Source organism: Formica exsecta, unplaced genomic scaffold (genome assembly GCF_003651465.1).
Source record: "Formica exsecta isolate Colony F162 unplaced genomic scaffold, ASM365146v1 scaffold140, whole genome shotgun sequence".
NCBI classification, from domain to species: Eukaryota; Metazoa; Arthropoda; class Insecta; order Hymenoptera; family Formicidae; genus Formica; species Formica exsecta.
The window spans coordinates 733,642-759,519 of NW_021848730.1; the positions used below are offsets into that span (position 1 = coordinate 733,642).

Sequence of the window (25,878 nt, forward strand, 5' to 3'; positions counted from 1 at the left end):
TTTTAATCGAGATTCGTGAATATGAATATGTAGTCGATTTCGTTTCTCTATTCTTCTATATATTTTATATATACATATAAAATATTTTATACAGAAAATATTATATTAGGTCTACCGGAAAGTTCTGTCCGTTTTTGGAATAAAACAAAATACAAATTTTTATTACCGTCAATAAACTTTATTAAATAATGTAATTGCCATTATTATTAATGATTTCTTGCCAGCGTGAGGGCAATTTGTATATCCCTTTTTCGAAAAATGTTTTATCTTTTGATGCGAAAAATTGAACCAGTGTTTGTTTGATATCTTCTTCATTTTTGAATTTTTTGCCCCTCAAAAAATTTTGTAAGGACAAAAACAAGTGATAGTCGGAGGGTGCTAAGTCCGGGGAATATGGTGGATGCGACAGAATTTCCCAGCTTAGTTCTGCAATTTTTTGACGAGTCTCCAAAGCAGCATGTGGCCTGGCATTATCATGATGCGGTATGATGTTCTTCCTATTGAACATCGCCGGCCTCTTTTCTTGGACTGCTGTATTTAAATTATCCAGTTGCTGACAATACTTCTCCGAATAATGGCAATTACATTATTTAATAAAGTTTATTGACGGTAATAAAAATTTGTATTTTGTTTTATTCCAAAAACGGACAAAACTTTCCGGTAGACCTAATATATACTTTTGTGTAATAAATTCCAAGATAAAGCACAAACAGCACTAATTAATTAATTCATATTTATCTATAGAGAAATAAATCTTAAAAAATTATGATAAATATTTCATTTCTTCTAATTTCAAAAACTATATTTGAAAATAAATCTATTAATATTTATAAATAATAATAAATTAAATTAAATATTTCAATAATACTACTGATTTATAATTTATCTCTCTTTATGACCGATTTACTGTTAATCTTATATTACAATCGCACGATTAATTATAAATAAAGAAAACTTTAGCGAGCGCTCTTGTACGTCGCCTTTCTGACAGCAGCCAAGAATAGAGAAGGAACATGACAGCGAACAGAGTCAACATCGAAAATTAATCTCTCGCAAAAGGACGAGAGCTACATGTCGCTCATCTACGAAGGGGTTAAATAAATCTTATCCGTTCCTTATATAGACGATAGCCGACCGCTCCCATCGCGCGCGAGGAAAGACAATTTCGCGCTGGTTTCGCGCATTTGGTCGACATATAGAAAGTGGAATAAATCGATGAACTCTCAGGTGGCTAAGCACATCGTGACCTGCCGGCACAGTCGGCTTTTGCGGTCGCTACTTCGCCATCGTCATCTCTCGGGGACTTTCTTATCGAGGGGAGGGCTTTTCTTCTTTTCTTCTCTCCTCGACAACGGGAACGGCTCGAGTGCACTCGTTCATTCGAGGCTATGCGTTTATTATCGCCTTTCACCGCGACTTTGACGATCGGTATGTCATACCTGTTGTCGTAGATTTTCTAATACGACTTACGAGAATGTATTTATGCACGAATAACGAAACGTGGTTGCGTGAGAATGCGAGCCCGAGCCATTTCAAGTTCTATCTCTCACGCTTTTTCTGATCTGAACTCACTGATTCTCTCACGGACCGATTTTCTCCTCTTCGATGTAGCCAGTTGGATCCCATGCGAGGAAGATCAAGCACAAATGCTTCTCTTTGCTCTTTATTTATCAAAACGATCGCAAAAGCTCATGATTTGTTTAGAACTTTAGGAGAAAGCAGCGAGTTGGGTATATGCGCGTAATGAGAATAAGTATTGTAGGAGAAAATATTAGAGAAATTGCATTCGCCTATGCGTATGCATTCTGCGTACGGACGCATCGCCAGATTCGAATAGAAAGCCGAATCCATGTCGTTGTATACTATGTGTTATACGTAATCTTAGATTATTGTCTCGCGGCTCGACAATCGGGACGATTAATCGCCGTCTTTGTAAGGGAGGTTATCGACGAAACGAACATTGGTACAAATCGTACCCGACGACCCTTGACCCCATAACTTACAACATCACACCCATTATCGCGTCAGAACGATAAGCCGTGATGCTCCACCGTAATTTATTACGAAAATGTTTTTCTCGTCCGGTCGCGAAAGCCGCAATCAATGGCGATCCAATCGTCCCCGTCGACAAAGGAAAACGCATTTATTAATTATATAATACTTCCGTTTCACTCCCGCGCGTTTATTCATCAAAAGGTTGTGACATGAAAGATTTCATGTAATATAATATACATACAATAGAAAATAAATTATTAAAATACAAAATTTGATAGAAGAAACAATGTTTATATTAAAATATTGTTTTTCTTCAAACAACAATGTATAATAAAAATAACACAAAATCTATTATAAAATAAATTTGTTATATAATAATAATTTCTTTGTAATGTATAAATATTCAGAACTGTCCCATATAAATTTTTTAAAAATGTTTCAAATATATCGGATGTTATTTTCATCATTTCGATATGATTTAAAACGGATTTTTTTTCCACGAGAAAATGTCACGTCGATTATTATTTTTGTATAATTAAAAGATCACACGTACATACACACTCTCATTCTATGCGGTTTCAGAACACATTATGTATAATAACTATGTTTTGATCGATAATACTGAAATTTTCACAGCGACGTATGCATTATAAAATGTGAGATTACGACATGCATATCCATTTTGCACGATTGCGAAACGGAAAATCATTTTTCCGCGCAATTAAAACAAGTACGTGAATTATTAATATAATGCAATTTTATTACGCAAAACCTGCCCTTCGTACCGTGCTCGCGGATGTGACCTACTAAGATAACGATATGTAACTCCGAGACGTATGCTACATCTGTGCTCAGTTCTACCTTGCTTCTCCGACCCCATTAATTAAGATTCAAGCGACATATCACGCTGTCGTGATTATTGATTAATCACCCGTATGGCGCATCGTGCCTATCAGACGTACTGCAATTCGATATCAATAACGATAATTCTATGTATGTGTATGTGTGTATATCTGTGAATTAATTGAGATAACGACACTTACGTTATACAATCTTACTGTAAGCGTAAGCAATTCGCGTACTGATGAATAAGTCTTTGAACCTCTCTTACTCATTATCAGCTCTGGACATATCAAATAACGTTAATTACGTTAGCAACGCAGAGATGAAGACCCGCGATATTTTAACCGTCAATTATTGCAAACTCGTCGTAGATCTGATCGCAACAATCGCAAAAATAAGGATTTTTCGAATGTCATTCATATAAGAATCTTGATTATATTTAAACATCATTACTGCTAATTTTTAATAAACATTTTTTTTATGTGAATTGTAATTGCAGTAAGAAGAAATGAATTTCTTTGTTTATATGTTGCAGCAGTAATAAGTCGGGATCTTGGCATCGCGGGCAAGATTCCCAGCGATCCAGCCCTAGCCCCAGTAGACTTCATCGCGTGCAGGAAGCGGCCACATCTCACACAGCTCCAGTTTCTGTAAGTACTTTAATCCCGCAAGGATGACATTTTTTCTGCGTCTAATAACAATAGCTCTGCAGGCTATTTATGCCAGAAAGAGAGAGAGAGAGAGAGAGAGAGAGAGAGAGATCAGTTGAATCAATGACATTATTATTGGTTGTGGCAATAAAAACTGATATTATTTGATAAATTATTCATTCGCATTTAATAAGAGAAATATCGATAAAAGTTTCAGTAATCAAATACTATTAAACGTACATTAAAAAATAAAGATTTAATCTGTTTTTTAAGAACTTGAGGAGATCAATTTAAAAAATGTTATATAATATGTTTTTTTACTTGTTTGAAAATCCCTGGAAAGTAACTCAGCAATTGGTAATAAAACGAATTTTCATGTTTCGTTTTCTCCGAGAAATTAATGCAACTGATTCCTAGGATGAAATTGATATATATATTTTATATCCAACGAGATACTATAAGAACTGGTTACACAACGATATGATAAATCATAGAATGACTATTTCTAGCGTATCCACGTAAACCTGCAAACTTACTGCTATACGATGGTTAAGTTAGTCACGCGTGAGACACACATTCTCGGGTTTAATTAAGCCGACCACGAGCGGCGCCGTTAATCTTCCGGGCTTTGGCGACATCCACGATATATGCGTAAGCCCAAGCGTAACGTGATGTCTAATTTCATTAATTTTTATTTTTTACATGTGCATATAAAAAATGACGAGAGAAAGATTTTCGGAGACAGAAATTCTCAATTCTGTCAATAACAGTACGTTAAGAATCCATTAATCCTCAACTTGAACGTATATCTCCATTTTTCACCGATTGAATTCGTAATATTTTTTCTTTTCGTGACATATTTTTAAAAAGGCTGTTCTTGACGGTAACAGTTTGATACATTTGATATATCCGATTACAGAATTATATAAGAATCCATCTACCTGTTCTTTATCGGCGGGATTTGCAATTTTCTTCTTTTCGTAACATATTCTTAAAGAGACTGTTCTTGATGGTAACAGCTTGGTGCATTTGATATACCCAATTACGGCATTATATAAGAACCCGTTTACCTGTTTTCCCAGAATTACGGGTTGATATACATTACGCTAATGCGATTCATTCGTCATGCGCTCCGGCTAGCTTTCCTTAGAATCCAATATCTCCGACGTCGCGTCAGGAAGCTGAGATACATTATCCGACGAAGCTATAATTTAAATATGCGACGAATATATTCGAACTTGTCACGGACTCCCGATCGATAATTACGCGGAAGTGATCATCGATCGGCGACACCATGAATAATGGGCCGCGTTGCGGATGACATTTCGGTCGTGGATGCATGCGTAGAGATGTATTCTCTGCGCTGCACGCCGCGCCTGCTGCACGCGACTGTAGTATACCGCGACTGGCTGCCAACAACCTGCATGTATCATCCGCAGTGACGACAGTGTGCGTCAATTCGTTATTAACGTCCGTCGCGACGTGTCGTTTCGTACTGACGCTATCCGGTTTACGGTGCGAGTTTGCGTAACCGAACGGAAACGGACGTTTCGAAGCGAGAAGTCTCGCTATGCGCTTTACACACTTTTAACAATGATATGCGCGAAATATTCGTACGAACAAAAGCGATCGCGCGCCTTGATTATTGTAGGTTGAACGCGCTTAGACATTTATCCAGGATAATTCGCGGAAAAGCTTGGAAAATAATTTCTCTCTGATGAACAGATTCCTTGATAAAATTAACGTGGACTTTCACGTAGCAAAAAGCAGACCGAGATCATAATTAACGACAGATTTTCGAGTTTTTGGGAGTATGTAAATGTTAAACGAAATTTCCATTGAAATAAAGAGCGTTTAACAAAACTCGATTCAAATTTCCATAATCCGGTTTAAATTAAATGCGATTATAATGAAATGTTTAAAGAATGCATGTCAACAATTGCAAGTCGCGGGAATGCAAATTTATTCATATATATATATATATATATACTCGCCGCATGGGAATCTTAATTAATAAAACGTCGCGCACAGTGGCGAGACAGCTGCAGAGATATAATCAAGCTTGGTGGCACGATAGCGTTTGCATCCCTTTCATTTTCCATCTAGCGTGAGAGCACACATAAAAGGCCGAATAGAAACCAACATGAAATCAATGCTTTTCATTATCGCGCGAATAAAGTATAATTTGCAACGATCCGCGCATTGAGTCGATAATGTGAATAGATCAATAAATTACAGCTGAGAAGAAATATTAGAATAATTATTATAACTGTCATTAATTATCATTTATACGCACTTAAACATTTAATATGTAAATAAAGGAGAAATTGTTTCAGAGAGCTTTTTTGGCTAAAAATACCACATATTCAATTTATCAAATAAATTATTATTAAACATTTTATATATCGTGATTTGTTATCGCTTGCATTTCTATAAATAATCATTCTTCATTTCCTAAATAAAAGAGTTACAAATAAATTAAAATTCTGTTATTTACGATTTATTAACCACGAAAATCAACAGCGTTAAGAAAATCGATACAACGATAAAACGAATCACCGATCTTAAATAAGACCAATTGCTTGGTGAGCCACATATAGCGAAGTTTAGCAATATTGAATATTGAGTAACCCGGTCAAAGCACCCTCGATATCGATTCTAATATAAAGGTATGAATGACCAAGCACATTCTAGTGCGTGCCTAGTCGAATCGTGGGAAAGATATATACGCAGCTTTCTCGGGTTATCAGTTATCATTACTAGTGTGCTCCTAAGCATGCTTCCTATGCGCACCTCATCTTGCATCTGAAAATAAATATGACCCCCTTGTCAGTCTATTGGTATAGACTATAGACAAGGGAAAGGTGGAACAGGCAAATATCTTATCGATAAATGAATTATATTGTTCGGAAATTATCTGAATGATCATCTAATACTTCATCAATTTGCTATTTGATTTGTTAATATCTTATTGCAGCCTCTGCACGACTACAGAACGAGTGGCCATGCCGGAAGAGAGAGAAGGCGAATTCCCGGTCTTAACAAAGCTCAACGGCGGATCAAAGCGTCCAGCACCCCGGCACTTCTAGATAGAAATCATGATAGGTAAGTGTGTATAAACTGACTTAGCATTAATATTCATGAATTATTTATCGCTATATTATCCTATAAAATCTGTAATTCGAATGCATTTTTTTTTTTTTTGTAAATTAAATAATAGAATAAAATATTTCATTTTCAATATAGATTAATATTCACACATTAAAGAGTTCGGTCCAATTTTTTAATTGTTATTAAAAGTGTGTTAATTTGTATATTATTGTGTATAGATTTCTAATGTATTTATCATAATCCCTTTAATTTCTCTCGTGATTGGAAGATTTCGGTGAACCTAAACAACGTATCACTGTACAAAAATTGCATCGACTTAAAAAAATCATCTTAGCTTACATTATACATACATAAAATCCTTCTGACGCGGAAACGTAAAAATATGCACATAAAAATGTTGCGTGGGTGGCAACCTCCCACCTTGTGCCCTCTTGGGAAACCGTATTTTCTCAAAAAGAGTTCAAAAAGAGCGACACGAAGGGTGGTCATGACAAAGGTGACGGTGAGAATTTTCATTCCGATCTCCCTCGACACGATGATATGTTGCAGCTATTCTGCCGATACATGTTTCCGCTTTTGCTCTTGCCCATAAATACTGCTGCCTTCGTAGCCGGCTTATGAAATCTATCCACTTTGTTCGCGCTTAACATATTGTACGATTCTGTTGAAATTGAACCTACAAGCAACATCGTAAATAATCAACCTTCGTATTGAACGCGACAGTTGACTGTATCGCATGGACTAATATTCCGGATACGTGACGTAGACGATAATGATATTCTTGTCAAAGCTGTGAATTTATTTGCCTAAAAAAATTTTCTCTGTGTATGTGTGTGTGTCTGTGTGCAAATATGCGAGTCGAATTATATGAATAAGAAATTGAAAAAGTTCGTGAAAGAAATGAAATAATTTATTGTAGGAGAGAGCGTACTTGAAACATCGAGGAGTTCTTCAAAGTTGTCAGGATAGCGATCTGTATACTCATTAAGACTTTTTAATATGCGTTCGAACTTTCTTTTTCTCTCTTTTTTTCTAGAAATCAAATATTGATATTATATTATTTAGTGAAATAAATTAATAATTTTATCTGCTTTGCGAATTCATTACAGTAATGATTTATTTTTTCTGTTTAAGTATTATTATGTTGCATATACAGAAAAAAAGACAACAATTTATTGTTTCTAATATCGGCACATTTTAATATAATCAACAACAAGTTATGCTAATCATAATAGATTAAAATTCAATTGGATAAATGACTCGATATTAAGTGTAAGTAAATTGGATGTTTTATTCGTTAATATTTATTTTATTTATCAAGATTTATCAAGATTTTAATAACCTGCAAATATAATTTATATTTCACGTAAATATTTATACAATATTACACGAAATTTGAATGACTCTAGCTGATCCTTGTGATTCTGATTTACGTCTCGATTTTCATAAAAAGTGTCAGGCGAGTAAACTTGAAGTCTATCTTCAGAAACACCTTGCCAAATATTTGACGAGAAGAAGTAGCGAAAGTCTATTAAAGATCGTGCATGCAGCAAAAAAATCGATGACACCGTTTTATTCGCTTGTCGAGAAAAGGGCACTCTTCAAAATCGTTTATTGGATGTCAGTCTCACCCACGACGAAAATGCCGAAATTGCAATAACGAACAGAAACTGCAAATTGAAAAAAAAAAGACGCGATGAAGTCCAGAAACGTATCAAAATATTAAAAACATTGGCAAGGTCTAGAAATTAAAACGAGGTCGATGTTACGGCAAGATAATTAGAAGATGTACATTGAAAGCGTTTCTTCGAAATAAATTGAAAACACAAAACGTTTTGCAATTTTATCGCGTCAATTGTTCGCGCGATTACATTTCTCTCGTTATCGCCGGTATTTTCCTAGAGAAAGAAACGGGACCTCCCAGAAGTGACTGTCAGAAAAAGATCTCCCACAGAAGAAAAAATGATTAAAAAATGTCCTGCTGATAGAGGACAAAGGTAGACCGCGTCAAAGGTTGTCTGTGATCCAGAAAGAGTGCCGCGTTTTTCGCGTTTTTTACCGCAATCTACCGATCTCCTCGTCGTATGTGTATATGTGCCTGTCGCAGAAAGAGAGATGTTTACCGAGGGAAGGGTGTGCGTTATTTCGAATGACCTACCTGGGGTGCATTGACATCTTTATACGAGCCCACACATATGCGTAACCGTAGAACACTCTAATTATAAAGCTGTATAGAAAACGCCCTTTCTTGGCTTTTTACCCAACCACTTCTTTCCTCTCGGTGAAGAATCGCCTCTTTTACTTCGCCGCTAAGAAGAGCTAGCCCTTTGATAAGGAATAAATTCAAGAGATACTTTCCCGCGCCTCTCGTAATCTTCCGCCATCATACGGAAGTTGATTAATTCCGCGTTACTCCCGACGTTGTAACGCTATGTAATAAACTGCGCTCGGGACGTACAACTACTCCAGTTTATTTCAGTATATTAATATTAAATGTTTCTCTCTCGCGTCAGAGAAGTGAAATGGTATGATGTGTAAGAGATTAAACAAATATTTCTAAGCGAATTTGACAGTACATTTTACAGACTCGAGAAATTGATCAAGTGTTCCGAAGAATTTAGAAAATTATTCAATAACGTATTATTTTTAAAATATAACTTGTATCTTTTTAATAAAAAATATAAAAATTATAAACTGTTGAGACATTTGATCAATTTCATGAACAACCGTATATATTTCCGTATCCATTGTGAAATTGTTTTTTTAGGTGACGTCGATAATATCAGAATTAGAACTATGTGTCAAAATGTCAGGATATTTAGTGCAGAATCGATTTTCCCAATTTTCTCAGAGACCCCACACAATTTAAACATTCTTATATACGTATAGACATCAAACGCTGCGTTTTCCGAACGCTTCGTTGGCGTCCTGCCGATTAAGAAAAGGACGAAAGGTAGGTCCTCTGTCACTACACGGATAAATGGTGCCTTTTGTGAACGCCGCCGAAAGAAAGAAGAGAAAAAAAAAAAGAGAAAGAGAGAAGAGAGGAGAGAGGGTGGAAGGCGCGGGGTATAAGAGGTCGTGCATCCCTCGCCTTATACCTGATGCGACCCGATGCAATCGATTCTCCGAAATCTGTTCCTAGAAGAGCTCATGGATCGTGTACGTTCGCACACACACGGTCGTGGATCCCTCGTACACCGAGAGCTCATGTCAGTCGCCGGTGGAACGTTGGCCACTGCACTTCCTGTATATGTCTCGCTTTCAAGCGGTTGCCAGATGCTTTTTTTTCAAAAGTTTTCATTGAGTGACCACGTCTCGCGCAAAATCCTACGCAGACAAATGATTTTTATTTCCATTTAGTATCATTATTTTCGACACAAAATATATTCTTTTTGTTTCGAGAAATTATCATGTATTGATTTTGAAATTTATATTGCTGTCGGGATTGTGCGCTGTATTCTCTTTTTTCGCAAACGATTCAATCGCACGTACGTTTACGTTATTGAAATCCATTAAATTTTAGAACGTTTTGAGATTTGGTTTATATCAAAGTGGCTTTTACGATAATATGACACGAGTCGTGACTGCGATGTAATAGAAAGTGACATCGGTGAGTGCAGGATGCGGCTTTATGTGCGGGGGATTACGCTCGCAGACAAGGAACGATAAAGGATTGGCACGAAAGGAAAGCAATCGTCTGTGACAAATATCCTTCATGATGTGGTGCGTGATTCCGATTAAACTGACTCAGACGATTACACGTCCGTCCATTGTGACACACACAATTGCTTCTCTAAAAAGTTATATTTAGATCGTTAAGACTTTTCTTTGTATAATTTGGAAACATTCAATCATCTTAACTTATTGTTAGACGCAGAATTATGAGACATGTATCTGTCGCTATAAATTTTTGGCAAAGATTTAAGATGTTAAATATTTATCGATGAGAGTTTCAAGGTTCTTGTAATTTTTAAATAATTTACATTTTCACAAATTAAATATATAAGAGATTTTCGGCCAATCACAAACTTTAGCAGAAAAATTATATTTTTTAGATAATTTTAAGAATAGATTTTATATTTTAAATTTTAATTTAGAAATTAAAAAATATATATAATATATATTGAATATTGAAAAAGTGAAATGTGTGAATGTAATTTTTCTCGACATCTCCATTAAGGAAAGATCAACCAAGAAAGTTTACTTAAAAGAATCTCTTAAAAAATTGGGACACCGTATATATGAAATTTCTTGTAAATTTTTAATTTTAATTTCAACAACAGATTTGTTGATAAATTGAACATTAAATTTTCCTTGAATATCATTGTTAGGCAGTTCGTGGGACGCGTTGTATACAATAATTCATTAACACAGTACTTCATTAACGTTGTGATATTAATAGCAATTGCGCCTCTAGCGTAGATTATTAAAATACCTACACTATAATAGTTAATACAATGAAAATACTTTCCTCGTAGAAAACACAACAACTTTCCTCGTAACAACCGCGAGGTGTGCAATTAAAATCATTAAATATTTCTTCGCGGCCTATTATAAACAAGTATATTCGCGCACAATTTTACTATATTAATTGCACCGAAACACTGCACCACGGGAGGATCGTATTACGAAAAATATATTTATACATTTAGCGCTAGGACGATGTAATTTGTACACTTGTTGGCGCGGAAGACAATGTCCCGACGTCGCAGGAAATAAAATTGCCGCGGTGGTAATTTCGCGAAAAAGAAACGCTAACGCAACTTCATTCGTAAAATGTTTGCGAAATATTTTGGCCGGTTTCCTCTTTCGCATACGCCAACCATGCGCTTCCGCTGTTCGGTTTCGGATAGTCACTTTGTCAACCACGGTCGCGCACGCATTCCCGTTGCACTTTCGACCGTGCACGTTCGTGATTTATCGATCCCGCATCTTCGTCGTGTCTTCCGCGCAGTGAGAAACGACGTTGAATTTTTATGCGAGACGCTTTATCTCGCGACGCAAGAACATGGGAGGTGGTTCGCGAAGCTGTCTCCTATCAATTTTTGCCGGGGACCATCGGTCGGTCTCAAATAAAACTCTACAAAAAATAGATAAAATGAGATGATGGATCGACGGAAATTCATTTCTATGAAATTGGACATCTAAATCAAAATCGAATATTCTTTATACAATGTAAAAATTTGCATCCTTTTATCACTTTTTATACTTTTTCTATATACGCTAAATGTGAAAGATATTTCAACTTTACGTTTCAGAATCCAGTCTATAATTTATTGGATTATAGTTTAAATCCGCTTTAGTTTCAAACGTTCAGAATTAATTCATTATATATAAGAAATTCATTTTCTTTTTTAATTCCGGTGACTCTCACGAGATTTAAAACGAATCGACAAAGTTAGACAAGAACGGGAATGAACTCGATAATTCCAGAATCAATTCCAGATATGGAAGATTGGAAATTTCTTGCTGTGAAAACTGAACCCCCGCCGATTCTCCTCTCATTTGACTTATTTTATTGAAAAATGAATAAAACAAAAATATAGAAAATTCTACTTGCAGCCGACAGTGGTCCGGCGACGAAGAGGACGATGGGGCAAGGAGAGGCCACGTGACGACCGAGCATCCCTTGGCCGAGGCCACGATTCCTCTGGTCAGCCATACCAGACTACAAGAGCCGTCTTCCGTCCTGAATGTCGCCAATGTGCCCACCGGCGGAAGTCAGAATACTGCGCATCGCGCTCAGAGCCAGCAAGAGAGCGTGTTGCAGAAATTCCGTAAGAGCTTCTCATTGAGGTTCCACAAGAAGGGCAGTAAGGAGAGCAACGAGGAATGTCCCGCGGAGGACAATGACGGCTCGGGGCCCTTGGATGAGGAGGAGGGCACGGAGACACCTCCCGTAACCTCCTCCGAGCAAATCAACCAGCACAAAGACGATTCTAGCAATGATCAGAAATTCCGGTTCGTATCGCGTCCCTCGCTCTCTTTAATACCTCGGGCATGATTTTAAATTTAGATCCTAAGGATATCGCGTTGTTATAGAAGCGCACATAATTTCCGGTAGGTAAACGGAATTTTTCATTCGTGCTTGAAGCATAGAAAGAGCTGGTCTCATACAATTTAATGCAAGATTATCATAAGGAAAAACAACAGGGTCATATTCATATTATTTCTACTGAGATCAATTTCTCGTGGAATGTTTATTTCACATTTTTCTGTATAATTCTTATCTAAAAGGAACTACTACAAAATTTTCTCTGTCAATCTTAATTTTAATAACTAATTAAATGACAGATCGAAATATTAATAGCTTGACTTTTTATGAAGCTGTATCTGATATTATGGAAAGATAATTCTTTATTTTCCCAAACATCCCCCGAGTATCCAATAAGATTAAATTTTATTCAACTTCGATTATATATAAATAAGTATAAATTGTCGAATTGAGTTACACGTGTTTGATATACAAGAAGTACAATACTCTAATAACATTTGTCTTGAGGAGAGAAGCTTGACTAGAACTTGACCGAATATGTTTAGATTCGGCCCACTCGTCTGGAGAAGTAGCAAAGAGAGGAAAAAAGGTAACAAGGCCGCCCGAAATGCAAAATGCAACAGTGGAGACAGCGGAATACAAATCGAGGTGAGAAAAAAGACGCGATTTCCTGCATTTCTTCAAATAACGCGAAAGCTCGAAAAGAAACATTCGAATGACATCTCAGAACGTTTGAGAGATTAAAATGGTTTTTGGCGTGCAAAATAAATCTTAGAGATTTAAAAAGATATCTTAATCTCTCTTTTTCAAATGTCCTTTAAATATTTTTTGAACAATTTAAACGATTGATATCTTTCGTGGCTCTTTCGTGCTGTTCGACTCAACGAAGAAAATGCTAACGTATGAAGGGAATAAATATCACCAACGTTTCGTACACACAAATGACGTAGATGGTATCTGGTGGAGCGTTGACTGGTGGCGGTAGCGGTGGAATGATGGGGGGTGGTGACAGCTCCGAGTCCCACGATACGGACGATGTTCCCGATGACACCGACAGCCCTCCAGCCCTTCGCAGGCGAGTTGCTGATAAATCGCGGCCCCAGTCCGAGCTCATCAACCAGATACTGATTGACAAGTTCAAGGTAAACTTTGTTCTTTTCCTTATCTCATTGCAGCTAACACAATTTAACGACTTATAGCAGTAATAATCACGCACGAGAAAATGTTTCAGCTCGTATAAAGACACGATCAATTCCTTGCATGAAAATTTTTAGCGTATTTCTTTTTTTTAATCGATCTCTTGTCAATTGCGGTGGCAAGGTATTTTATTTTTGTATTTTGAATCTGGTTCCTCTTGAATACAAGCGATAATTTACATTAGTTATTAAGGGGGCACTATCCGTTTGAAAGAAACGGAACTTTTTTTCAACACGTTGCTATATTTTTATTTTTTTAAATTTTGAAAAAATGCTTAGATAGCAGATAGCTATTAATGTCTAATAAAAAAAAACTTGTATTTTTAATTTCGGATATGATAAAGGAACGTTTTCATGCACACCGTGCAGTTATCTAAAATTTGCAAGAGCTCTACAAATATTCCCATAACTTTAAAAAGAAATTTTTTTTTAAACTGAAAATTTTTATTTAAGTATTTAATAATATTGTATTAATATTGTAAAGGAATTAAAAATTTTTATCAAGTCGCTGCAAAAAATCTAAAAATGTACTCATTTTTCGAGGCTTCAAACGGATATACCTCCTTAATAGAAACATGATAATCACACGGCGTTTATCGGATTTATGATTGTAACTGTTTCCTCTATACGACAGCATTAGTCATCTTTGTGTACGGTTTGACCACGTTCGCAAAGAGATTCGCTCACGCCGTTCTGCGATAGCCGTTTTTATATCACGAGCGCCAGGATACCAGAGAAGGAAACGCGCTCATCATTAGTTGATATAGAGCAACTCGCGCAGTCGTTGATTTAATTCCTGATGTCGTTATGTTCGATCTGAGCAATTTGCTTCATTTTGTGCACATTTAAATATTGCTTTATGTATTATTAATCAATCGCATTTTGCACAAAAATCAATTCTTACAATTATTGAATTTGAGGAATAATATTTGAAATTAATTATAGAACTAAAAGATTACATAAAATCTAAATACAAATTAAAAATATAAATTATAAAATTAAAAATTAATTTTAGAGAAGATAATTTTATTAATCCAACACAAAGAGAAAAAGAGAGAGAGAGAGACCCACGTTATTTGGATAAGAACTAAATAAAAACGTCAAGTGCACTTGTGATATACACGTGAGATTAAACTTTTAATTCCTTATTATTTTGTTGCTGATAATGCATGAATATGCTGTTATATTCGTCAAGTATTGCAGAAAGAAAGAGGAATTCGCTTAATCTGCGCATTCCATTTTCGGAGCGACAAATTAATTGATCAACGGATTGAGCGCGTGGCTCGCAATCTCTAACAGAATTCGCGCGATTGTTCCAGGCGGATCTGCAAAGCCGCGCATCGCGACACAATCATGTGCGTCGTACGAACAGCGATTTAGGAGGCCAGAGGCTGCTCCAATGGGACACCAGGTCGGGATATGTTCACAATTATCGTAGGATGCTGTCAACTCCGTCGCCGATCAAGACGAGGCCGCCCAGGCTCAGCCCGAGGCACTCTTCCCATGATATCGTTACGCTCAGAAGGTGCGTTCAATTACCGCAAATGCGTTTAATGTTCAAGCAACCCTTGTCGCGAACGCCTCATTAAACCATCGCCATCTGCGAACTACTTACGGCCCCTTATGACGGCTGGGGGAAACCCAGATAATCGTTGCGTTTGGACCCTCGAGATATATTTTTGTTAGTATTTCACTCGAAAACTTTTAATAAGGCAATATAAATTTAATAGAAGAAATTTGTAATATAAAGGATTGAAATACTCTCGAAGCAATTTTCACTAATGAGAGATTGAACAATTAATCGAATTCTATTAGCAAAACTTTAAGAATTTTTTAAATCATTTTTAAAGCTATATATATTAAAATTTTTTTAAATTTATGCTATTTATAAAAAAATCCGTACAACGTTTCTTTGGGTTTCCAGAATCGAGATAAACATGAGCTATCACTGCAAGTATGAAAAGCTAGCAGTGTCGCAATAAAGAGGCAATAAAAGAAAAAAATAATAATAAAGAGACATATCAAACGCTTATTAACTTCGCTCTCTTTAGCCGCACGGCCGAACTTTCTTTAGCCTGACGCGCTCGCTGCTTTTTTTATTTTCGAATCAGTAACAATTTTGACTTCCTCTCACAAACGCGACACTTATATCGTAATTCACATCTCGAACCAACAAACCCCTGAAAAGTAACTGACAACTTGGGAAAACTGAAACTCTTTGTTCTCGAACCTTTCCAGTAAATCGAGGGAGACTAGTGGTAGGTAGATGGGTATTATAACAAACCACCTTCTCTCTTAATCTTTCCTCCAGTAAAAAGTTGATCTGCCACGCGTAACATACGTATATATACCCTGTCATGTTGTACTATATATATATATACATATATATCTATATACATATTATACCTACCTACTGTAATTTGTTGCTGAATGTTGTACCGATATGCTTAATACCTGAATACACGCTTTTGTTAACCTTTTCGTCCGATGCCGCACGTTAACGCGGTAATAGCGGTAAAGCGAATTAATATCGAATTAATGTTTTCTTTTTTTCCTGCGCTCCAGTAACGCGAAAGGGAGGAGTTCTCGGACAAATCTGAGACGCTCGCTTAGCCAGCCACTGGGAATCAATCAGCTCTCGCCATTAATGCGCACCAAAACTACAGGTGAGTGTGTGTTTTCACATCACTATATTATTCTCTTAATTCAAAGATAGACTTTGAACTCTTTAATGTAGATCACGTTCTTTTTGTTTTGCCTACCAAGCACATGCGTAAACCATTCTCTTATCGCGTTTGGAGAACGCCAAGTTGCACGTTTCTCGCGTTTTGAATCAGCAGTTGTCGTCATATTCTCGAAAATATTTATCTACTTGTAAATTAATTCTGCAAATCTTTAGATTGTCACTATACAATATATATATACATATAAATTTAATCAACATAATGTAACATGTGTAATGTAAAAAAATAAATAAGAAAGAAAATTTTAAATAATGATGGAAAAGTAAAATAATCTTTACCAATTTTTTATATTCTTTTGTCTCGAAAAAGTAATTTCATGCAATAATCGAAATCATTAGATCAATATTAAAACACATTTGCTGGGTAGACAGATTTTAGACGCCAGTAGAAAACTTTTTATAATGACGTCTAGTGCACAGTGTACTAGAGAGATCTCTGATTTCTCTCTAGACATCACCTTGAAGAGTATTCAGAGCATGCATTCCCCCGTAAAGACATTGTTCAGACATTCACACTGTGTTATCGTCGAATGCACCCTTGTAAGAAAAAAAGAAAGAATTTGCGAGAGTAAGAAATAGGAATATCCCTGTATAATTATCGTACTGATGATTTCCGTGTCCTTGTAAAAACGTTGCTTCGTGTGAAAACGCTTCTGTTTTACGAGTAGTAAAGAACGAGTTTGCCGGAGAGAACCTCGTAAGAACACTACTCCGCATTCTCGCTTTCGAGAGAGGCGTCGTCTCTCATGGGTGCGATCAATTCGCGTATATCCGAGGTTAACTAAATTTTTAGGAGGTACTCCGGCGAACTCGATTACCATCTCTCGAGAAATCTCATGAAAACTGTTTCATTCTTTTCCCGCTCACGCCTGCACGGTGGACGGTTTTTGGCCGGAGATCACGTGCTTGTTGTCGCAATAACTTCCAGAGGAATGCTGACAAGCGAAAATCCAGCGGAATATCGTTTACGTTACAGGATATTTTCTGCAATTATTTATCGATTGTCGCTCTAATAAAATTTTTGTAAGAATTAAAAGAGGGGCGGGGGAAGACATTCCTTTAAAAAAGCCAAATCTTTGACATCTGTCATTTTAGGGAGAGAATTTTGGAATATGTATGTCTCAAAAACGTAGCATAATCACGTGTATCAATTAATTATTATTTTTCTTTTTACTTGTATTTAAGTTCGAAAATCGGATCAACATTCGATTGGGGAGATTTGTGTGCTTCGCATTAAGACTAATAGATTTATATATATATATATTTTTTTTTTCACCTTGATTACAATGAAATTTTCTATTTTTAAAAAAATAGGCGCGAGATTACCCGGTGGCAATGTGCTATCCGAGGACGAGCAGGATGGAAGAGCCGGCACATCTGACGACGAGATGATGTCCGACTCCGAATCCTCGATCGCTTCCTTGACGGATAAGAAGAAATCATTCGAGCAGACAATGGACGAGGAGATCGTCATCTTGGCCGAGGCTGTTTGGGACCACGTGGCGATGGAGCCGGAGGAATTAGCTTTTCGCGCGGGGGATGTTATCGACGTCCTTGATACGTTAGACAAAGATTGGTGGTGGGGCAGCTGCAGAGGAGAACATGGGTGGTTTCCGGCAGCTTTTGTCAGGGTGAATATTTTTGAATGAGAATTTGTTTGATTTTGAATCAATTATGTCCACTACGCGCCTTTTATTTCTAGAGAGTATAATCCTAAATTAGTATAATATCATAAATTATTTCTATTTCCATTTTTTCTATTTTATATATATATATATATATACATATATCTCTTTATATATATAATCTATTATTTATCTCTCTGCCTTTTACATTATTTTAATTTTTTATTCATGATTGATTAAATAATATAATAAGAATTTGACTAAAATAAATATGTCTGCAGCTGCGAGTGAGTCAAGAGGATACGGTAGAAGATTGTTTGGCCGCGATAGCCTCAGGGGGATCCTCGGGCACTCAGCTGAGAAGACGTACGAGCGTTTCCTTGCTCTCAAACGAGCAAGTGAGAACCAGCGTGGTCCGCGAACTCGTCCAGACTGAACGCGACTTCGTCAAGGTCCTGCGTGATGTAGCCGAAGGCTATATCGCGGAATGTCGCAGGCGCACGGACATGTTTACCGAAGAGCAGATTGAAACGATCTTCATCAACCTCGAGGAGCTCTTGGACTTTCAGTCGGAGTTTCTGAAAGATCTCGAGGCTTGTATCGACTGGAACGCGCCGCACAAAAGCTGCGTCGGCGAATGCTTTCTCAATCATGTTAGTAGTATTATTGAATTTACTTTTTTCTTTTTCTTCTCTAATAATTCCGTACTTCACGATGAGACCAATATGTTTTTAAGTTTTTGCATTTTGACTTTCTTGAAAATAAAAGAGTAAAAGAGTGTTGCTGATAAAAGGGTGTTCGAGATGTTAAAGAAATCACTTTCTACAATTTCACATACGTTTCGAATTCTCGAATATTTAGATAAATTTAAAGGACGAGACGCAAGCGTATTGTTATGATTCTTTTAGAGAGCGGGTTTTCGCATGTATTCCGAATACTGCAACAGTCATCCGATGGCGACAGCGACTCTACAGGAGCTCTACCAGCACAATCGTTATAGCAAATTCTTCGAAGCCTGTCGGCTAATGCGAGGCCTCATAGAGATCCCCTTAGATGGGTATCTATTGACGCCCGTCCAACGAATATGCAAGTACCCCCTTCAATTGGCGGAACTACTGAAGTATACGAAAACCGATCATCCAGATTATCACAAGATTCAGGAGGCCTTGGAAGCGATGAGAGGCGTTGCAGTACTCATCAACGAGAGAAAAAGGCGGATGGAGAGTTTGGAGAAATTGGCCGCGTGGCAAATGCGCGTAGAAGGTTGGGAGGTGCGTTACTCCTCGAGATTGTAGAGATAAAACTATCTTTGAAATTCGCCTGCGTTTCGGATCATCTCGGTAACGTTAATAAGTGCGAATCTTTTGTTAAAGCAATTATTGAAATGCATGTTTAATATCGATAATAATCGATCACAGGGTGAGGATCTCATAGAAGTTTCGTCGCAACTGATTTATCAAGGTGAGGCGATGAGAGTGAAGACTGGCATGTGGACGAACAATATCACGCTGTTCCTTTTTGATCATCAATTGGTCTATTGCAAGAAAGACATTCTTAAGCGCAATACTTATGTCTACAAAGGTCGCATCTATCTCGACACCAGTGAGGTCATCGATGTACCCGATGGAAAAGGTAACGAACTATTAAAATGACATTTAACTTTAACTATTGAAAAATGTTTCTTACACAATAAAAATGACAGCAAATTAATGTAGTTTTCGAAAATTTTCTTTTATATTATAGCAAGTGATATTATCAAATAATTGAGAGATATAAGAATTGCTAATATGATACTGACTGCAATTCGTAATAAAGGTCAACGATCAATTTTATTCGTAGATCTTCAATCGGGGGTGACAGTGAGGCACTGTTTGAAAATATATAGTTGTGTCCGGGACAAGTGGTTGCTTTTTTGTTGCCGCACAGCGGAGGAGAAACGACGGTGGCTAACGGCGATGGCCGAAGAACGAAGACTAGTAGCCCAGGATAGAAACGACGGATTAGAATTTCCAGCGGCGGCCCGACAGCTCGCCAGGCTAGCTGCTAGTAGGCAGCAAAATAGGCCGCCGATCAAACCTCGCAGTAAGCTTGCTACGTGCATATGTACACTTATCGCGTCTGTTCAGCTAATTCATAAAAGAGAATCTCCCTCCTAAACTATTTCTTCGCTTTATATTAAAGCTAATTTAATTTTAATTTATTTGATTTTTATTAAATTGATATTAAATTGATAATATTGCAGATAAAACGTATAAGAGGGAATCAACGTACGAAATGCCGACTATGATCGCACAAGGCACCACCAACTCGCTAGGAAGGAAGGTTGGCACCTGGTTCACGTTCGGTAGCAGCAAAAAAAGCACGCGGCTTCAACCGTCTTGAGACAGGCCTACCTTCGTACCGTATATTGACCTGTAAAACTGCGACTAACGGCGCTGTATCATCCTATCGGAATTTTGGCATGAAATGTTCTTCAATATTGATTGTTTAGAAACTTTTTTGAGCAATCGTTCAAAAAGATCCTCATTATCAATCGATACTTTAATCAGGGTAATATTTTTCATTTCGCGATAGATTGAATCGTACTATTCTCCGTGGGTCGATGAACGATCCATATTTTGATCGCTAGAATTTCGTAGCACCGAGGACAAACAGCGTCTCGTCAAATGTACGGTACGAAGGTATTTAGATAACTCAAAAGTGAAAATTTTGTCCTACAAAATACACCTTTTCTTCTCAAGTAGGAAAAGCAATTGCCATCGATTCCATGATCATAGCCTGTAGAGAGCTGCATGACGATCCAAAAGCACGAAAAACTTCAACGATCTTTCATTCACTGCCTCTCTCACGAAAACAGGTATTTCTCTACAGGGTTGGAAAAGTTACTTTATAAAAGTAACTCGTTATCGTTACCGTTCTTTTTTCTATAAAGTAACTCGTTACTGTTATTCGTTACCAATTTTAAAAAGTAACGAGTCGTTACAATTTTCGTTTTTTTTTTATATTTAATACAAGCTTTACGTACAATTTTTTTAAATATAAGATCAATATGTTCCTTTATATGAAAATTGTACCGAGTAAATTCGAAAAAAGTAACGATAGAAGTAACTGTTAAATTCGTTATTCGTTAACGAAATTACTTTTTCCGTTACAAACAAAATTTGTAACGCCGTTACCGTTACAGTTACCGAAAAAAATAACTGTAATGGTAAAACGGTTACAAGTAACGTGTTACTTTCCAATCCTGCTTCTTTACCAAACAGATAGTATCATTATCCAAATTAGATACTTGCAAATGGATTAATGAAACACGATAAATTAATGAAAATCGTTCATTATGTCTATAATCTGGGAATCAGGAATGTCTAAATCAGTGATTCCCTAACTGTGTCAGGTCCGAAACTAATGTTCGATCATTTTTCATATGATATTGTTCTCGATGTGACGTTGTCAATCTTCAGTTCGAGAACCATTATCCAGAAAGACGTTTCCGAGAAGAAAGAATTTGTTACAAGCCGAGAGGAAGGTGTATAATCGATTTTGTAGATGCTTAACATTAGAAACTATCGTTAATAATAGCAGACACGCGGATAGATTAGAGAACTAGAGAAGTAAATAGTGAATATATAAAGTCAATAGCGGGCTTTTAAGGTACTAAAGAGAAAGTACTAGTCACTCTTTACATCGCGAATTGATGATAAACGCCGATGAACCATAATAGATATGTATTGTTACACGCGCAATCGCTTTTTGGATCGAGCGGCTATGGATGGTACGTATCAAATGGCTGTATTTTTTATTATAATCGAAAGACTGACGACCGAGATGCTTCTTCAGAAGGAAACCGGTTGTAATCTTGAGAGAGAAATGCGACGGGATCGATTAAGAAATTTCTAAGTTGAATTCGTCACATAAACTTTGTTAAAATCATTTGATTATTTTGAGAGTGTTATCGATCAATTTTATGTAAGAGAGATGCAACGAGAAAGCTCACCATAATATCACATTCAATTCTGTGCAAGTGTTAGCAAGTTCAATCAGGAAATCCGTGTTGATTAGTTTTGCAAAAAATTCTGATTCGCCGATTCCGCACACCACTTTTCTCTCAACGAAAATGTAGATGTATTTCTTAGAAGAAATCTCCAGCGCGCGAGCTATACAAGGTAACTTACTGCCTAACTAATGTTCGTTATTTCGCATCATAATTATAATACTCATAGTAGTTTGTACGGAGTTACGATCGGCGAGGAAATAGAAAAAAGAGACGAGAAGATGAAACAAGAGCGAAAAAAAGAAAAAAAATTTTGTTTCCGCAAAACAACACAGCAGCAGTATTATACAGATACAACAGATGCGATTAGATTAAATATTCGCATATCGCGCCTCCTTATTCGACTGCGATACGAAGCCGCGAGTTTCTAAAAAAAGCAAGAAAAGAGGGAAAAAATGATAATCGAGAGAAGATCTTTCAAGTTTTTCTACTCTTGTATAGAAAAGAGAATCAGTTAGCCCAACAGAAGAATTTCTGTGTTATAATGATATGCATATATGTATGCAGTCTCTTGGCAAAATGTTCGATCTACCAATTTCAACAATTTAATCACGGATCCTGAAAGTTTCTAACACTGCCAATAAGTTTAAAGAAATATGTCTTCGTTCGTTAGAATTATTTGACCCGATCTTTAATAGAAAAGGAGATCGGTACTCCAGATTTTCTCTATTTCGAAAGACTAAAGTATTTTGTCTTTTTGACGTTTGCGTGGGCGAATGTGTGGTACAACTTTGGGCGAGAAGAGATATTTACGTTTTGTGTAACATACAGAAAGATATATTTTTACTTGTTTCTCGAGACAACGCGTAATTTACTATATACGATGAGGACAATATAATGATAAAATGAATGGATCAAGATTCCTACTGTACAGAGAGATCATTAGCCTGTTGATGTTTAGATTTAGGAGAGACGCAATTTGTTGCTGGACCCAACTCATTTCAGAGTTATTTTTATAGGAAAGACTACTTATTGGTTCTTGAATGTGATTTTTCTTATAAGTATTGCTATTATACACTTGGACCGCTTTAATAATGGCCAACGTAAGTATAAGAAACAGATGTAACTCGTTATAGAGATTAAAGATAAATAGTGAGGATATCCCGAACAACGTGAAAGTCTACAAAAAACATTTCTTGGATGTTCAAGTAACGTCTTTTAAATTGTTTTACAAGCGTCTTTCAATGACGTTTGTGTTGTCTTCGGGCGCGATATCGAGTAATGCACGATTAAGCACAACTTTCCACACTCATGAGAACTATACTTGCGATTTCACGACAGACAAGTAATCGAAATACGTGAAAGTTCGTACCTCGCACTCACAAGCTCCCATATATTGGCAAGTGAATAACATATCTTACATGATTGATTAATTTATATTTTGGAGGATACTATCTATCCCCGCTAGAAATTGTTACTTTTGGAAATCTTCAGGCAAAATCTGCACAAAACTTAAGGAAATGCGCTTTGAAGCAATAAGTATTGTACTAAGCGTTATTGTTATGATAATTTAAGCTGTTATGTACACATAATGCGGTTATATAAACGTATATTTTCCCTGAGATTTGATAACGATAACCATACGACATACATACCCTGATGACAAGGGAAAAGTGAAGTTCAGTTTTTTTGTAGCGAAATCTCTAACTACACTAATGATCTAAGAAAAAAGGCACAGAGATATCATATGTATCGCTCTGTTTTCTGTACATATATATATAAATGTATTTTGCAAATGTAAATAACATAGATCTATTCATTAGAAAAAACAACTTTAACACGTTTTTTGTAGCAATTAAGTGAACTTTACTATTAAGCAATATATCTGACGTTCGCGTATAGTTAATTGTTGATTCAACCAATATCGTTTTGTATATTTGTATATCTCTCTAATTTAATGATTTCGCTGATGAATTGTCATTGCGAAACAAATTGTTCGTGTTATAAATAATTATTGTTTATGATATGTACAGTAGAACGTTATATGATATGATTGTCATTATTTTGCAATTATGAATATGTGTGTGTGTATATATATATATATATATCACATATATATGTAAATAAACATTTTGTAACTATTACACTTTATTCATGTTTTCTTTCTTATTATTTCTTTGTATAATGTGATAAAAAAAAGATATATTTATACTGACAAAAGATAACACTAATAAAACGATTTTGCTCTGTCCAATGTTAATCCTAATCTAAGTACCAAGTATAAATGCATTGCCCTGCTTTGAAATTTGGACTTTTAATTTTGAATTTTCATCTTTCAATTGACTTACAACTTGTCGAAGAGTCTTAGCTTCTTCTATCAACTGTGCATTTTCATCCATACTCTGGGATAGTTTTTCTTGAGCTTCTCTTAATTCGGTAATGTACTCACAAGCTCGTGCTAGTATACCTCCTTTGCTCTATAAACAGATTATAGGGAATCATCATTATAAACAATAATAGAAAACTTATTTTTATCAAATTGTTGATACAATAATTTAAAAATTTGCAAATATACTTGTGGTTCAAAATTCGCTTTTGCATCTCCCTCTTTATTAACATTTTGATCACAATCTGCCAAGAGCTTCCCTAATTTAGAAATCCAATTGTTAATTTTATCCCTTCTGCGTCTTTCAACTTCATTGTGTGTTACTCTTCGCCTTTCATCCCTCTATAAATATAATATAACTTTAATTTTTTTAATAGATAAATAACAATAATATAAAATACCATACAATAATATAAAACAATTTACTTTTTTTACGTTTGTGATAATATTCTGGGATCCTTCTATCTGCAGTTTAGTTACACGTGGTGTGGCAGCTCTTGCAGACTCCGACGTTACAACATCATTGCCATTGCTGAGTACGTAGAATTGTCCATTTAATGGAGAAGCCACAACCTGTACAGTATTGTTTACAGGGGTGGCTATCGAAACCTCATTGTTCTCTCTGTGATTGTTGCTGACTTGCATAACTTTATATGCCACTGTATTGTCACCTCTGTTTATTGCATACAGATGATATTGTACGTTGTCATCATCAGCCTCTACTTCAGCATCACAGTCCACTATTTCTGCCTCTTCCAAAACTACACCAATAGCTTCGTCGTTCATTGTATTTTCATCTGCACTGTAATACAAATATTTTGTTTTGCCAAGAGAAAGAGAGAGCTTATTTATAACAAAAAAAAACAAACAAACTTATAACAGACATAAATTCTGTTTCTGAGAGAATTAAAGAATATATATATTTACCTTTCGTCAATGGTATCGATGTGATTAGCAACTTCCATGTTAATAAAAAGCAATAAACATTCTTATGATTATTAATTTAATATAATATATATGACAATATATTAGGAGATGTATATAAAGAATTATAGACGACTTTATAGATGAGATCTTATTAAAGACCGATAATTTCTTGCGGAAATTTATGGAAATTTGCACTGGTTTGTACAGCGTGAAAAACTCTGTGTTGCTCTATGTGCACTTCACTAGCGTCCTCACTAGGATAAGGTCATACTTAGATTATTATGAAAATACATTTAACCGAAAATGTCTTATTGCGTAAAAACAAAGACTTGACAAATTAAAATTGTCAATCTGCAATAGGAGAAGAGCAATTGATCGCTATATAAGTGACGTTTTTTTTTTTAAATTAAAGG

General features: G+C 36.1%; 2 protein-coding genes across 8 annotated transcripts in view; one reads left to right on the forward strand and one right to left on the reverse strand.

The window, feature by feature from the left end:
• Nucleotides 1-23,977, forward strand: part of LOC115246199 — a 128,659-nt gene extending 104,682 nt beyond the window's left edge. The window contains exons 13-25 of the mRNA XM_029824866.1: nucleotides 3,374-3,488; nucleotides 6,466-6,593; nucleotides 12,165-12,563; nucleotides 13,143-13,245; nucleotides 13,548-13,739; nucleotides 15,113-15,318; nucleotides 16,359-16,459; nucleotides 17,851-18,167; nucleotides 18,443-18,814; nucleotides 19,070-19,432; nucleotides 19,580-19,793; nucleotides 20,001-20,243; nucleotides 20,404-23,977. Of these exons, the coding sequence (XP_029680726.1) occupies nucleotides 3,374-3,488; nucleotides 6,466-6,593; nucleotides 12,165-12,563; nucleotides 13,143-13,245; nucleotides 13,548-13,739; nucleotides 15,113-15,318; nucleotides 16,359-16,459; nucleotides 17,851-18,167; nucleotides 18,443-18,814; nucleotides 19,070-19,432; nucleotides 19,580-19,793; nucleotides 20,001-20,243; nucleotides 20,404-20,543 (2,893 nt within the window). The 3' untranslated portion in view covers nucleotides 20,544-23,977. The remainder of the gene's footprint in view (nucleotides 1-3,373; nucleotides 3,489-6,465; nucleotides 6,594-12,164; nucleotides 12,564-13,142; nucleotides 13,246-13,547; nucleotides 13,740-15,112; nucleotides 15,319-16,358; nucleotides 16,460-17,850; nucleotides 18,168-18,442; nucleotides 18,815-19,069; nucleotides 19,433-19,579; nucleotides 19,794-20,000; nucleotides 20,244-20,403) is intronic.
• LOC115246195 (upstream stimulatory factor 1-like) overlaps nucleotides 1-25,878 on the reverse strand; it is a 56,848-nt gene extending 30,970 nt beyond the window's left edge. Inside the window, exons 1-5 of one of the 7 annotated variants that reach the window (XM_029824857.1) lie at nucleotides 25,466-25,876; nucleotides 24,965-25,340; nucleotides 24,728-24,880; nucleotides 24,501-24,629; nucleotides 6,071-6,293 (exon numbers count right to left, since the gene is read on the reverse strand). In XM_029824857.1, coding sequence (XP_029680717.1) covers nucleotides 6,147-6,293; nucleotides 24,501-24,629; nucleotides 24,728-24,880; nucleotides 24,965-25,340; nucleotides 25,466-25,503 — 843 coding nt within the window. In that variant the 5' untranslated portion in view covers nucleotides 25,504-25,876 and the 3' untranslated portion in view covers nucleotides 6,071-6,146. Of the gene's footprint in view, nucleotides 1-6,070; nucleotides 6,294-9,889; nucleotides 9,930-11,663; nucleotides 11,683-24,303; nucleotides 24,630-24,727; nucleotides 24,881-24,964; nucleotides 25,341-25,465 lie in introns of those variants that run through there. The other 6 variants (XM_029824860.1, XM_029824862.1, XM_029824859.1 and 3 more) reach the window with 6 other exon arrangements.